Source organism: Leptinotarsa decemlineata, unplaced genomic scaffold, assembly GCF_025532065.1.
Source record: "Leptinotarsa decemlineata unplaced genomic scaffold, Ldec_3_MD MMD2_tig00000882_RagTag_RagTag, whole genome shotgun sequence".
In the NCBI taxonomy this organism is placed as follows: domain Eukaryota; kingdom Metazoa; phylum Arthropoda; class Insecta; order Coleoptera; family Chrysomelidae; genus Leptinotarsa; species Leptinotarsa decemlineata.
In genome coordinates this window covers 2,686,755-2,702,012 of record NW_027412556.1, presented here as the reverse complement: position 1 = coordinate 2,702,012, position 15,258 = coordinate 2,686,755, and the positions used below count along the sequence as shown (strand labels likewise).

The 15,258-nt window shown below is 34.5% G+C and overlaps 1 protein-coding gene across 1 annotated transcript in view; it reads left to right on the top strand.

Moving 5' to 3' along the window:
• The window catches only part of Six3 (optix), a 139,511-nt gene that overhangs the window by 35,303 nt on the left and 88,950 nt on the right, over positions 1-15,258 (top strand). The window contains 1 exon segment of the mRNA XM_074175235.1: positions 1,973-2,663. Coding sequence (XP_074031336.1) covers positions 1,973-2,663 — 691 coding nt within the window.

Below are 15,258 nucleotides of genomic sequence, written 5' to 3'. Positions count from 1 at the left end.
AAAAAAATGTCCTGATCAAGGAATGTATACCTATACAATGGAATATGGTTTCCTTGAAGAAATTCAGACTATATTTTGATAGAAAGGATATTAATTTCTCCAAATGACAAGCAAATAGTTTCCCTCTCAATCACTTTTCAAAGAAATTTTTCTTTTTTCATCTTTTGGAAAAAAAATCCAACTAACCTGAACTGATGAATTTCTATGTTCGAGAATATATAATCAAAATATGGAAATATCATCAATGTCTCTGTATGTTAGCTCTAATGAAATATTAAGAGCATCCGTATTTTACGTATTAATAAACATTTTAAAGCAGGTACCTACCTAGTCCAAAATTTCTTTTCGTAATAAACCACCATTGCACTATCCACTTTTATATTTCCTCGTAGTCAATTTAACGTCAATTCTTTATTTTTCGTTTTAGGTTTTTCAATTTCTTCAACTTCAAAACAAATAATTTTACTTTCATTAATTATTCAAAAACCTCCATTTTATCTTTTTGTTGATGATGAAATTATTTTGTTAACATAGTCTGAACTTTTTTTTCCAATACCTAGTTGGAAACAACATAATATGAAAACATGTCGGTAAAAAGTATAGAGTTCTATAAACTATTTTTTCCTCTTTGGTAGGCACTTTGCTGGATATTTCACTGATTTATTATGAAATTTCACCATTCACAACTAATGATGTTGATACCTATTCATAGAAAGCACTGTACTTATTTAAGAATACGAATTTTCGAATAATTCACCACCCAGAAATAAACAAGAAGGTGCATTTTTAGAGTTAACATCAATTTCTCATTATTTTTTCAAGTATTTCTCGCTTCTTTCACTGCCAAAAAACATTTTTTTTCTAATCAATCATCAATCCTTCCTCAAAAAAAATCGTATCCTTTTATTTTGTTACTAATGATTTCAATTCCATCAATAAAGTTTGAACAAATTTTTTTCAATGTTCGAAAACAAAATATAAAATTGAGACATGAAACTAAAAAACAGTTGTGGTTCATATTTCATAATTTTTTTGTGGTTGTTTGATTTCATTATGACCAGTCAAAACTAATAACTACCAAGAAGCAAAACAAGAATTCAGTCAGTGTTTTTTTGAAAGGAAAATTGATAAACAAATATATTCAGCTATTTCCCAAATAAATGATGGTTCTTTCATGAAGAAAGCCTCAACTAACTCTTTCCAATGTTTGCGTGCATAACATGGAATCAAAATCATTCTGCAAAAATTCTTCGGAAAATGACAAGAGTGAAGAGCTGAATCAATCTTTTCAATACAATAACCTAATTTTCATTTTCGACGTGAAATACACATTTTAAAAAATCAGTATTGACAACCTCTGTAATTTTAGTTCAAAAGAAGAACCACCGTCTTTTCATATTCACATTTCCTCATAACCATTTTCCTCAACCCCTTCCAGCTAGTTCACAAGTTACAACTAATAAAGATATCGACCGCACTGTGAGCAAAACAAGATTTCAATCATTTTACGACCCAGAAATAAACATAAAAGGCGTATCTTGAAAGTTATCATGGTGACAGAGCTGTACGAAATAGAGGACCACTTTATACATCACCTTTAGTTAGGTGTATGCTACAAAGGCTTTCATCTAAACGCCACATTTCAAACTGACACTGTCCCGCCCACCGCATCACCAATCCCCCTCCAGCCCTCGCCGCCATTGGCGCTCGACCGGGCGAGTCTCCGTGGTAACAGCCCTGCCAGCACCAATAGCCGGCGCGGAAGTAGCATCTGGCGTCGCCCGCGTACACAAACTCAGTCTCATCCCGAGAGCAACACACAAAGCTCTCTCCCTGCAACTCGATCTTCTTTTGTTGATAGTTACTCGAGTAACACGTTTTCGTCACCGATACAGTTCTTTAGTGCAAGTGATGGCGGCGAAGGTTCAGTGAACGGTAGCAACACTGGCAACTCACATGGCTCTGGGCTGAGTTCTGGGTCTTGCTCCGGAAGCACGGGTCCCGGTTTCAGGAGCCCACTCGGAGACCTCTTCATCTCCCGGGATCAGCGTTCCCATCCCGATTGCCCCGACCGCGATGCTGCCGAATCCCATGTTTGCGCTGCCGACGCTCAACTTCACCGTGACCCAAGTGGCTGCTGTTTGTGAAACCCTGGAGGAAAGTGGTGATATCGAAAGATTAGCTCGGTTCTTGTGGTCTTTGCCCGTGGCGCATCCGAACATCGGCGAACTGAACAAGAACGAAGCAGTGCTTAGAGCCAGGGCGATCGTGTCCTTCCACAGTGGCAATTTCAGAGAACTCTACTCGATTTTGGAGTCGCACAAGTTCACCAAGGGCTCCCACGGGAAGTTGCAAGCCATGTGGTTGGAAGCGCACTACCAGGAGGCTGAGAAACTGAGGGGTCGTGCTCTGGGTCCGGTTGATAAGTATCGCGTGCGGAAAAAGTTTCCCCTGCCTCGTACCATCTGGGACGGTGAGCAAAAGACGCACTGTTTCAAGGAACGGACTAGGAGTTTGTTGCGGGAATGGTATCTGCAGGATCCGTACCCGAATCCGACCAAGAAGCGGGAGCTGGCCCAAGCGACGGGGCTGACCCCGACGCAGGTTGGGAACTGGTTCAAGAACCGCAGGCAGAGGGACAGAGCTGCAGCTGCGAAAAACAGGTTAGTGAAGCTGTGTTGATATCTAAATTGTGGAAAAGATATTGCTGTTTTAGAATATTCGTAAAAGAAATACCAGTTACTGAACACATACCTATCTATATATTCAAATAATTGGACTTGTAGAGGCTTTTTGGAGCATACAATTGTACGAAATGTTTCCACCACAAAGCTTGATACCTACTCTACTCTGTGTCATCTCGATCATAACCTATGAACATAGTCTTTATCATCCTAGTCGTTATGCTTTTTACATCTTTCGTCATTTTCAGTTGTTTACGTTTACTTTATATTTCATAGGTTATTAATTTTCAATTTCGAAAATAGCCACGCTTACTTCCGTGTACAAAAATTAATTTGAATAATATGTTCACAAAATGGGATCCAAGCGAAATCTGATAACTGTATAGGTACTACTTATTCTGGTTTCAAATTTAACATACCGTACCGTACCGTATTGCAAATCAATACGGTACGAAGGTCTGATTTGAAATTATAGTTAGCTTTCTAAACTTTCAGTCCAAACAAAGAGAGGTTTCTCTTGTTATCAGAATTAATAAAAAATTGATATTTCACAAATTTAATTCACCTAGTTATCCAGTAATTTGAATAACCTGCGCACACCTAAGTGAAACTGAGCTAACAATTAACTGCTGGGAATTAAGTTTTATAAGCAATAAATATTGAAGATTCGAGTGATAATCGTATTGAATATTCTGTTGTCATTTATAGAAATATATACCTATTTAGATACATCTCTAAAAGGATTGAAAATCAATAGGTTACACATTTGTGTTGTGGTATACCAGAAGAAATATCATTAAACATGATGAACAATTATTAATTCTAATAATAAATTGATGGATGTAGCCGTTACTACGTGGTAGGAGATCATAATGAAAAAAGAAATAAATAAAAAGTTTATTGCATTAGTTTGAGAATGTCCATATAGGACGAAGCTGCAGTAACGTTAGTTACAATTAAAAGTGGTGAATAACATAGAAATTTCCATTTATCTTTTCATTATTAATTCTAACTTATTGAGATCTATATGAGTGGCTTGGAGGCAGATGCATCCAAACAAACATAACTCAGCTTCTCAATCAACAAATCATAGTGGAACCCTTCAAATGCATCGAAAAGAGTGTTTACTTATCCTGAGTATTTTCTCCAGGACGACCAACAAAAATTGTACAGAGGGAACTAAAATCTATTATACTAAAATCATCGTGTGAAATTATTACCATGAAAACTGAAACTTTAGATAACACCACTCCAGATATATGGGGTATACCTAAAAACTAAAAAAGATGTATGATAGATAGTTGGGCCTTTATGGAAAATTATCTTTTTGCCTTATTTATACCAGTGACCTGAGAAATATTTTCAAATTGTCATACTAGCTTCATCAGTAAATTTTTTGAACTGATTCAAAGTTTAATTATTCATCTAACTCTTTATTCATTCAAATAGGTAGTTGGCAAAATATTGTCCCGCATCTTATATCAGCCTGTCAAGTCCAACTTATCAGAGAAACGTTTCATTTTCATTCTGTCGTAGATTGATTATTAGGTAGTATTTTTTATTTCCTACGATCTCACTATTTTTCTTCAACTAGGTTTTTAATACCAATACTCACCTACGTATTCATACGTGATAGTACTTATTGATAATCCTAAAAAATTCGCGATTCTTTTTTCTGATCTATTTTTGTTTTTCAAAACTTATTTCTTGGTTATGATATTCATGGAAACAAATTCAGTTCATTTTTACCATGTGAAAAGTGATCGAAAATCTATTTTCTGAAATATATTCACCGATGAGATTAACACAAGTAGGAATATGCGAATGGAGAAAAGAAAATTTTATACGATTTTTTTTAGTGTATGACATATTTCTCATGTACTTTTCCAACATAATGTATTAACTATTGTTTTGATAGTTTAGCCATAGGGGAGTTATGATAATTATTTATGAGATTTATTCGAATTGAGTTCTAGTAATATAATTACTTTCATTCTCATTCAAGCAAGAATTGATCACCAGTTGATGAATTCTATATCTGTATAAAGATAGATATTCAGACATATGACATTATTATGTCATATGTCAATATTATGACAGTGTTATGAATGGATATAGGTACGTATAAACGAGTCGTACACATTAATATAATGATTGACTATTCAATTCTTGTAATTTTCCATTCTTTTATAGATTTCGATTTGACTTTGATGTTCATGAACATTTTTTCTGATACATGAAACCTCTAGCTCACCAAAAACACCTTTTAGATTCATTAGTCATTACGAAGACTTTTCTTTTATGATTTCTTTGTGATATGGTTCCTTGTAACAATAATCAGTTTCCCTTAGTTCTAAAGTTCTCAGTACAAAACTAGATGTCGCTCTTCCGAGAGCAACTGTTTAGAACCTATTTAGAGGACCCCAACTGCTTTCTTTTTTCTGATAACGATAAGATATTTTAGCACAGGAAATATTGAGAAGTTTGAAAAAGCTTCATACTCATGGGAAAGCAAGGTTTCGGCTTTCTACTTTATAAAAAAATGTAGGAATCTTCCAAAAAAATCATGCAAAGGATTAACTTTCAGACACAAACTTGAAGAAAAATCCCTCTCAAAACAACTATTACCTTATAAACATTGAAACAACATTTATACAAAAAAATTAATCCCTTCTAAAAATACACCTCTCGAACATGAAAAAGAATATGGACACATTTTTGATTTTGATCATCCAACTATTTATAGATGTTCAACCATATTTATCCAAAAGACTTTTGAGCGAAATGATACATATTCTCAAATACGATAGTGTTAACACTAGAAGAGATGTCGATAGCCTTAATACTACATATTTCAATTTCATAAGTGAAATACCTCAATAATTCACCCTTTCTTCATTCTCTTTCTTTCTGTCATTGATTAAAAAAACAGTCACCAGCTTATCAGAATTACAGATGAAGCCATTTGTTTGTTTCATGTCGTTTCGTGTTGGTATTGTCTGTTGTAATGTTTTTTATTTTTTTAATATTTATCTAATATGTCTGATGGGTTTTAAAAGAGTAATTATCAACACGAAGAAACTACTTTTCGGTGAGTAATTTAATTAGGAAGTCATTATTTCTTGTAGAATTGAAACGATAATGGGAGATATGTTCATGAAAATTCATTGTTACATAGCCCTGAAGAAGAATTTAATTAAATTCGAAACGTTGGCAATAAAACAATTGTTTTTTTAAGGAAAAATTGATCTTTCTACCCTACCAACCTATCTTCAGAAAATTATTTGATCACTAAACTAGTTAACTGTTTATAAATTATATTTAGTTAGCCATATAGGCGATCGAATAAATGAGGAGAGAAATATAATTAATGGGAAGCTCCAAAATATTTTATTATTTGGATGATCAAAGTCTTCTTCATTTTTACACCTAGTATATACCAAATACTTCATTACTAGCTGGAAAGTATACGAGTATATATAAAATGAAGGAAAAAATTTGTACATAGAAAACATATTGTCAGTTGAAGGTGTATTTCGACAATATGTTGAAGTTTCTATTAACCAATTTCTTGCTCTTTTGGCGTACAATCTATTTTGTTTTTCGGATGCTGAGACACAAATTTGCTAATCCAAATATATCCCACAAACACCTTGTTCACGTGTGAAATTTGACACTTACAGTTACTTCAGGCCTTGGAAAATGTATATTTCAACTGAATATTCCAAAAAAAATACATTTCTACTGCTTCTTTCCACTATAATTCTTGTATTGAGAGAGGTATATTGCTGAAGAGGCAATAAGATAAGTATCTTATTCCAAAATATTGGATGTCCACCCTTGAGGATAACAGTGTTCCGTGTAAGTGCAATTTCACTTCTTTCATTAATTATATTGTGTAAAAATCCTGTGAGTGACATCTGAATCGATTCCACAATGAATGTTTGAAATACAAAACTGAACAGGGAACATTGTTTTTTGTATAATTCAGCGTTCTTATAAAAGTATTTGTTTCGAGAAAGTATTTTTTCTGCTGGTTTGTGTCTGATAGTTATTTCTTTGCCTGAACTACTCATCTTTGTACAAAGTTTATTGTGAACTTAATTTCTTCCTTCCTTTCTTTGAGAGATTCCCACATTTGGAGAAGAATGCCTGAGCCTGTTTTCCCTATAATGTTTATTCTTACATCGTCTACCACAATAATTCCGTATAATAGAGTTGAATCTACGAAAGTTTCCTACATATTCAGAAAATTCATATCAATTTTGATAGGGTTAATTTTTTAGTATGAACTAATATTGCTACCGTATTGAGTGATGTGAATTCAATATAACATTGAGCTTCAGTGAAGTGATATAGGGATTTTTTCTGAATTCAATCATGAATTGAATATTAACTACATTCGCTTGTAGATACTTCTTCAGTATCGATAAATCTCAATGAAAATAATTCCACGGTACAGAATAATTACTACTCTGCTCAATCCTGAATCAAACTTAGGTAAGTCAGTTTGTTTGAAGGTGATTGACAATGTTTCGTGATGAATTTCACTAGTTCGGACTTCCATTGTCTACTATATAAAATGATTTGAAATTCCTGCAACAAGTAAAAAAGAATAGTTGAAAATAACAATTATATTAAGCAACAATAAACCTGAAATGAAATGATAGTGAAATAACCTACAAGTAAAAATATAATAATTGAATAAATAAAAATTAAAGGAATGAAAAAAGAAAATAATAAAAAATAAAAAAGTGTAGAGATTCCAAGTCACGTTAGTTCACGACGTTTCGATTGTTGGTATCTACAATCGTCTTCGGATGATGACTGGACTGATTCCTCCGAGAGATGACTATTTTATAGGTCGTTGAAATACTTTCACTTTCTGTACTTTCCATTTTCCGCTTCACTGATTCCGCATAGATGACCGTTTTGGCGGGAGTTGGTCATTTTTCGTTTGATGATGGTTTCCATATGTTTCGTATATCTACGCTGGCCTGGCTGAATACGTTATTGGACAACATGTATGCAGCTTCCTTAAATTTTCTCCTGAACCAATGTTTCTCTCTGTGCAAGATCTCAGCTTGGGACCACTCGATGTTGTATTGATGGGTCCAAACATGGTCTGCTATTCCTGATTTGCTGGTTTCTTCTCGCTATGTGTGCTTCTTGTGCTCGGCAATGCGAACATTCAATGGCCTCTTAGTTTCACCAATATAGGATTTTCCGCACTCACAGGGTATCCGGTAAATGCAATTCTTGGAATCGCAGTCCGCGTTTGGGGGCCTGGTTTTCGTGAGGCTGCTACGGATAGTGTTACCGGATCTGAAACAGGTTCTAATGTTGTACTTGGAACCAATTCTTCTTATCCTCTCCGATAATCCTCTGATGTAGGGAAGTGCAAGCACTGGTTGTGACGGCTTCTCTTCCTTGCGAGGCTCCTGCTGTCTTTTAGCCAAAGTCTTTTCTACCATCGCTTTGGAGTATCCATTTCGCTGAAGATCATTTTTGATGATGTCTAGTTCCTTCTCGAGACCTTCCTTTGTATTACAGAACCCAAAAGCACGGTTTAATAGAGTCTTGATGATTCCCCTTTTGTCGATTGATGGTGGTTGAATTCGTGGTTCAGATACTGTCCCGTATGAGTGGGTTTTCGGTATACAGATGTTTCCCACTTAGTGTCGGTCCTCTTCACCAAAACGTCTAAGAATGGCAATTCGTTGTGGATTTTCTCCTCCATTGTGAAAGTGATGGAAGGTCTCACGCTGTTGATGTGTTTCAGGAAGGTGTCTAGTTCAGTCTTCCAATGGTTCCATATTACTTGTTTCAGGGATTTCAAATCATTTTATATAATAGACAATGGAAGTCCGAACTAGTCAAATTCATCACGAAACATTGTCAATCACCTTCAAACAAAAGCAGCTACTTATTGACACTCAGTGTCTAATTGAAGTTGGTATACAGTGAGAAGTGTTGAAAGGAGGTAACGTATTTCTGGAAATTTCTGCAGATGTCGCCCGAATGAGAGATTTCTATAATAAATACAGATACGACCTGCGTCCTTTCCTCCGCAAATCAAGAGCTAGTCGTTCCAACTAGGCACAGGTACTGATCTCTTGCTCTAGATCAAGAAACGAGTAGGAAACGATACTAGAATTTTGAAGTAACAAACTAATGAGATAATATTCATAATTTCAGAATGAAGAAAATTTAGGTTTGAAAGAGAGTCATACTGAAGATGATATCATAACAAATCTGTAAGTTTATGGGCTTTTTCTGGTGATGCTCATAATCTTTTGGATACATATGACCGATAATATTAATACAACCGTTGATGTTAGAGAACGCTGCATTTTTTACATTGTCGCCATATAAAATAAAGCAAATCGAGGATGACATGGGCTTCAGTTGAGTACCTTGAGGTAGTCTGATAACCGAAGAAGGAAATAATGAAAAATATTTTTTCTTTGTATTTTCTACATGAGTTACATTCTCCTTCTGAAACATTGACCTCATGGATCATCTGAATTTACAGAGCGACAGATTCCAGATCTAATCTCTGCAGTAGCGATAAATCTCAATGGAAATATTCCGACGGTACGGAGTAATTACTACTGAGCAAACCACTAAATCAAACTAGCCATTCGATCGGAATGGAAATTATAAGAATAATAAACTATCAAGATATAATAGCTTCATAGACGCATAAACCGAGTAGTGTAAACTACCAATAAAGGAATCCGGTAGTCTCGTTCAATAGACCATACATCAAAGCCGAACTGGTAATTATAACACACGGACTGACGGATCGGATGATATAGGGACAGCTACTGGATTCGAATTACGTCGGTATTGGTAACTAAGCGACGGATCGTCGGATGGATATGGAAATGAAACGGAAAAGATTGGAATGCCAGATTTAGACCAGTAGAGAACATCGACGTTTATTGTCTTGAAGGAAATACTAAGGTGGAAAAAATTTCCTACCGCAACATGAACATAGCTCCACTCGTAAATATAAGCTAGTGAATTTTGTTGTTCATCTGTTGAAAGTTACTTACCAAAGTTTCAGTCATTTCAGTCATAAATGGTCTTTATTTTACGTGGCGGAGTTTAGCAAAGCGCTATTCTTCCACTCAACCAGGTTAGAAAAAAAATAACATTACAAAAAATAAATGGCAATTTCAGGACAGTAGTAAAATGAAATACAAATGTTTATGTTTGGATCACTGTTTGCTGAGCAATTCAGTTTTGAGTTTACTTTTGAATAGCGGTAGTGATAAATTTTTCAAAGTTTCACTGAATGAATTATACATTGTTACAGCATGATACGTGAAGGATCGTTCATAGATAGTGCTGTTATGATTCGGAATGTCAAAATTATTGTTAAATCTGATGTCTCTTGAGTGTAACTGATGTCTGGGAAGGAGTTTATTTACCAAATAAGTGGGTTGACTGTTTTTATCGATTTGTGAATGAAACAGGCGAAATGCAATTCTCTTCCGTTCTGCAATTTTAACTAATTCAGTTGATTGATTGAAGGGTCACATGATCTCTGTGATTCAAGCTGAATATTAGGCTAATGCAGGTGTTCTGTCATTTATGAATTCTTGCAGAAGTTATGGAATCGATACCTTAGGGTTTTATTGGGTTCTTTCGATGTTTATTGCCCATATCTAGGATGGCATATGATGTATTGGAAACTCTTTCTATTGCTGGTAAATAAACATATCATTATTATTTATTATTATTATAATTATTGAAAAAGCTATTGTATAGCGAAACACGTGTCACGGTTTTTGTAAAACCCTTTATAGTCAAAATCATAGAATAAACTGTATTAATTAGTTTTTTAATGAATCTATTTACCGAAGTTTCTTAAATAAATACAGATATTTCACTATCAACCTACATGAATTTTGTTTGTGAATAAGTATGATATAAGTATTTTCGAACTTATTGAAGTGTAGTTTAACAATTTGGAAGGTAAAATTAACATCAACGTTATCGATGTATAATTTATGAAACGAACGTCTCTGATTAACCAGTCAGTTTTTTTCAACACGGTGTAATTATAGATTTAATATTCCATAATACGGCAGCAATTTAATCCAATTAATGAAATTAATGCCAGGCGATATTTATTTTATTAAAATAATTGAAGGTGGGTAATAGTACATCCTGTCCGGATTATAAATTTCAAAAAACACGGCTATTACTTGGTTTTCCACAAATGCACACACTGAAAAATTATTTTCACTTGTGAATTGTTATTCAATTCAGTCTTTGACTGTTTTTACAGTCTGTTGGTTATTTTACCGATACATTAAAGATTTTGTTTTGGTGCGGGACTCTCGGCAGTTTTTTTAGGAATTTAATGCTGAATGAATTCCATTTTCAGCAATTTATTGATTTATATCCAAGTGAGATTCCCACTGAATATTTTATGAAATCGCGATACGTGTTTCACTATACCATTCCTTCCTCAGGCGTGTTTATACAGACTAAATTCTACCCGATTGGGTTGTTTATAATATAACAGTTTCAGATGACTTTCTTCCTACTTAATGACTTGATAATTTCACGTTAAGGTAACATAATGTTCAAAATGTTATTTATAACAATTTGAACATTGCGAAAGAACTTGATAACTATAATTTTAAATCTCTGGCGTGAATTGAATCTATTGAAAACACTTTTTTCTTATCACAACAAAATTGCTGTCTCTCGAAGCTCGTTTCTCTTACCATGTAAGCATCATCAGGAGATGGCTAAGTCTTCATCATTACCAAATTTTACATCGGAAACAATACTTGATAGAAATGAATTCCATTCTATTGGGTGATTCAGTAAACATTCAGAATCCTCCAATCTATCAATTGCCAAGCATTCCATAAAATCGGGTTTCCAACCTTTTTCTTCCGAAAGTAGCACGCCATAGTCATAATTAAAGTGATGTGACCCCGCCTGAAGATGGTTTGTGAATGTAGAATTGGTCTCCATATTCAGAAAACTACACCTATATGCTCTTTTATTCTTTGACAAAAAGTTCATCCCATTTGGCCAATATAAAGTTTGTGAAATACTCGTACTGCTGATCTGTCCGACACAGACATTTTGTCTTCCTGTTTTTTTAAAAAGAAAAAATGTTATGAGTGGGTTAACAAAGACTGGCAATGTCCTAAGAAGTTTTATTTCTTATAGTGGGATCAACCTGGTAGATTTTGTTGACAGCAGTGGAATATTTAATAATCTGTGTATTCCACTATCAGAAAGTAATTTTCATAGAGAACTGAATGTTATAAAACAAATTGCGGTCAACACTGGTTACAAGGTAGATATTATCGACTTTATTCTTGAAAAAAACTTGAAAACAAGCTATTTACGAGGAAAATTAGTGTCAATCGCGGAGGTGCTTAGGTGACATCCGATGAAATTTACAAAAAAAATATGTTTCACTCATTTTCTGTGCCAAAATTCATCAGATGGTTTTTCAGAATAATATTCACATGTAAAAACGATATAAAAATTTCGAATATCGCGTCGTTTAATACTTTATCGAATTCATACTGTTGAATTTTTGTTTATTAAAAATAATGAAGATTAGGTTTTCAATGCATGGATGTGAAACAGTTGAATACTAGATAATGTATTTCGATTTTTAAACCAATTGAATGCTTCTACATGTTTAGCACAATAAAATAAAGATGAATTAGCGTTTCTAAATTTTTTGAGTAGGTATTGATTGCAGTTTCCTTCTTCTGGAAATAATTTCAAGACCTATTCCTTATACACTAAGCCTAATCTACGAAAAAGCCAGCAATTCCATACCTAAAATGTTTCTTTTGAGCAGAATGCTCTCATTATGCGCTTTCTATCTTCAAATTTGAATAAAACAAAGTATGTGTGAGATAGCAGGAAACTTTTTCATTCGCTTGAAAGACCTACGAGGGTTGCCTACGGGATTTGGCAACCCTGGTGTTGCAATCTGGCAACTGATAGGTCTACCGTAAAATATTCATCTCGGCCCAAAAATGGAGTTAAATCGTGAACATATTCGTGCGATTATTTTTCACAACTTTCAACGTGGAATAACTCAGCAACAGTGCATGGATGAACTTGATTCAATTTCTGGCGATGAAGCTCCATCAAGGACCAGTGTCGATCGTGAGATTGAGACAGTAAGGTTGTCCCATTAGTGGGGCCAGCATACATTCAATATTGCATAAACATTTGACTGTCAAAAAAATTGTTGGATCCCACACAATTTGTCAATCGCTCAAAAAAGGCTCGTGTCGATTGCTCGAAGGAAATGCTCCAAAAAAATACGAACGCGGTGCTTCGAAACACGTCTATGACATCGTGACAGGCGATGAATCGTGGATATACGCGTATGAGCCCGAAAATAAACAGCAGTCTACTGTATGGGTGTTTCAAGATGAACCAAATCCAACAAAAGTTGTTCGCGCACGAAACAATCCCAAGCAAATGGTCGCCTGTTTTTTCGGAAAAACTCCGGGCTACAACAGTCTCTTGGTTATTCCACCAATGCATTAGGTAAATTATACTATTCTTCAAGTTTTCCACTGATATTTATATGACTCGTTAGAAAATGGCAATTTAATTGCTTTGGCTTGAGTTGATGTGAAAGTGGTTCAGAAGACGTAATTATCGAATATAATCGGTCTATGTTACAACCAACAAGCTACTGATATACTAATCGTTCTTACTTATTTCAGTTCTCAATGAATACGATATAGTATTTCAAAATATTTTGAATGATTGTTATTATCTATTTACTGGTTTTGATGGGTTTTTTTATCTGAAAACCAGAGCCCAAACACAACGCATTCATTGGTGGTGCTAGGTTGAGCCCCAAATGTGTTGCTGGACTCGAGTGTCCTTGAAGAACTAACCTGAGTAAACAAGGGCGGTAACATCTCCCCTCACGTATAGATAATAATAATAATAAAGGTATTTTATTAATTTTCAGTTATATTCATACATGTGAACTAAAAAAAAGTAAATGGGCGAGATTCATTATGGCAATCGGTACCGAAAGGTACAGACAGACAGTGAGCCATCAATACGTTAAACAGTTAATGGATAAGTTTCGAACTTCAGGTTCTGTTCACAACAGAAAACATAAAGTATCCCGTCCTGACAGAAATGGCGGAGTTGAAGTTGCAGTTTTAGGACATGTACAAATGGATAATCGACAATCTATCAGACAAGTAGCTAGAGCGTCTGATGTATCAGCTACTGTTTTTTGGATTTCGAAAGCCTACAAATTCCATCCTATCAATTTGAGGCTAGTTCAAGAAGTCAACGAAGATGATCATGATCATCGACTTCAGTTTTTAGAGGTGCTCAGCGAGAAATTGACCAATAACCCAAACCTATTATACAATACATGCTTTTCAGACGAAAGTTCTTTCGTTGAATGGTGAAGTGAATAGATATAATTGTTGTTAGCGATGTGAATCCTCATTTGGTGATGGAAACACATTCACAAAGTTCACATAAAAGTAGTTGTTTCAAAGTATATTTTTTTCGTGCAATACCCAAGTTTGTATTTGAATGTGATTTCTTCACATCTTTGTGAAAAGTTCGTTTCGAAATTGAATGATTTAGCCCTTTTTTGAAGATTCCCACATTTTTTTGTATCAAGACGCAAAAACCATTCTCTAAAAATATATTTATTTGAATTTCGAATAATTAGCCTAATGTTTTGAGCTTTGAGAGACACAAACTCCAATATTTTTAAATGTTCAGTTGAATAATTTTCAATTGTTCAAATACAGGGTGTTCCTTAAACACATGCTAATATTTAGGGAGGTAATTCTTAGACCCATTTTAAGGAAAAAACGTCCTATGGACGTATGTCCTAAACGCCTTAACTTTTGAGATACAGGGTGGCAAAGTTTTCAAAAATAATCAGGTTTTTAATATCTAATAACTGAGATAATTTTGTAGACATCTTTGGCATATTTGGTACATATGTTCCATGCCTCAAGGCGCATTTTCTGATGTACAATTTTCTTAATTTTCTCTGCCAGTGGCGTACGTACGAGTTTTGAAATGTATATTTTTGGCGAAAAAAATACTACGCCACTGCTTTATCTTGAATTAAAAATTATTTTTGAAATTTCCATACATTTTCGAGCACATTTGATTTGCTGGGTTTTCTTTGTCCGACGCATGGTTTTCGCTCATAAAATTAAAAATCGCTTTACTTAAGGATAAATTCCTTAAAAGTCTGATGCGGTATCGTGCATCGACTGAAAGCAAACTAAGAGATCAGATTTGTTGCAAAATAATTGACGATCTAAAAGGTATTTGTTTGTTGTCAGATGCACTGTTCTCAATTAAAATTACGTCATAACGCAGCACCGCTTGATAATTTTTGAAAACATAAATTTAGTTATCCTGGAATAAATGACGTGTAGCAGAATTTATTTACTGCACCTCTTGGAAATATGGAGTTTGTCGATATGTGATTTCTTTTAAAGATTAAAAGCAGAAAAAACAGCGTACCCACCATAGCAATAAAAAACGAATTCTCTGTATGTAC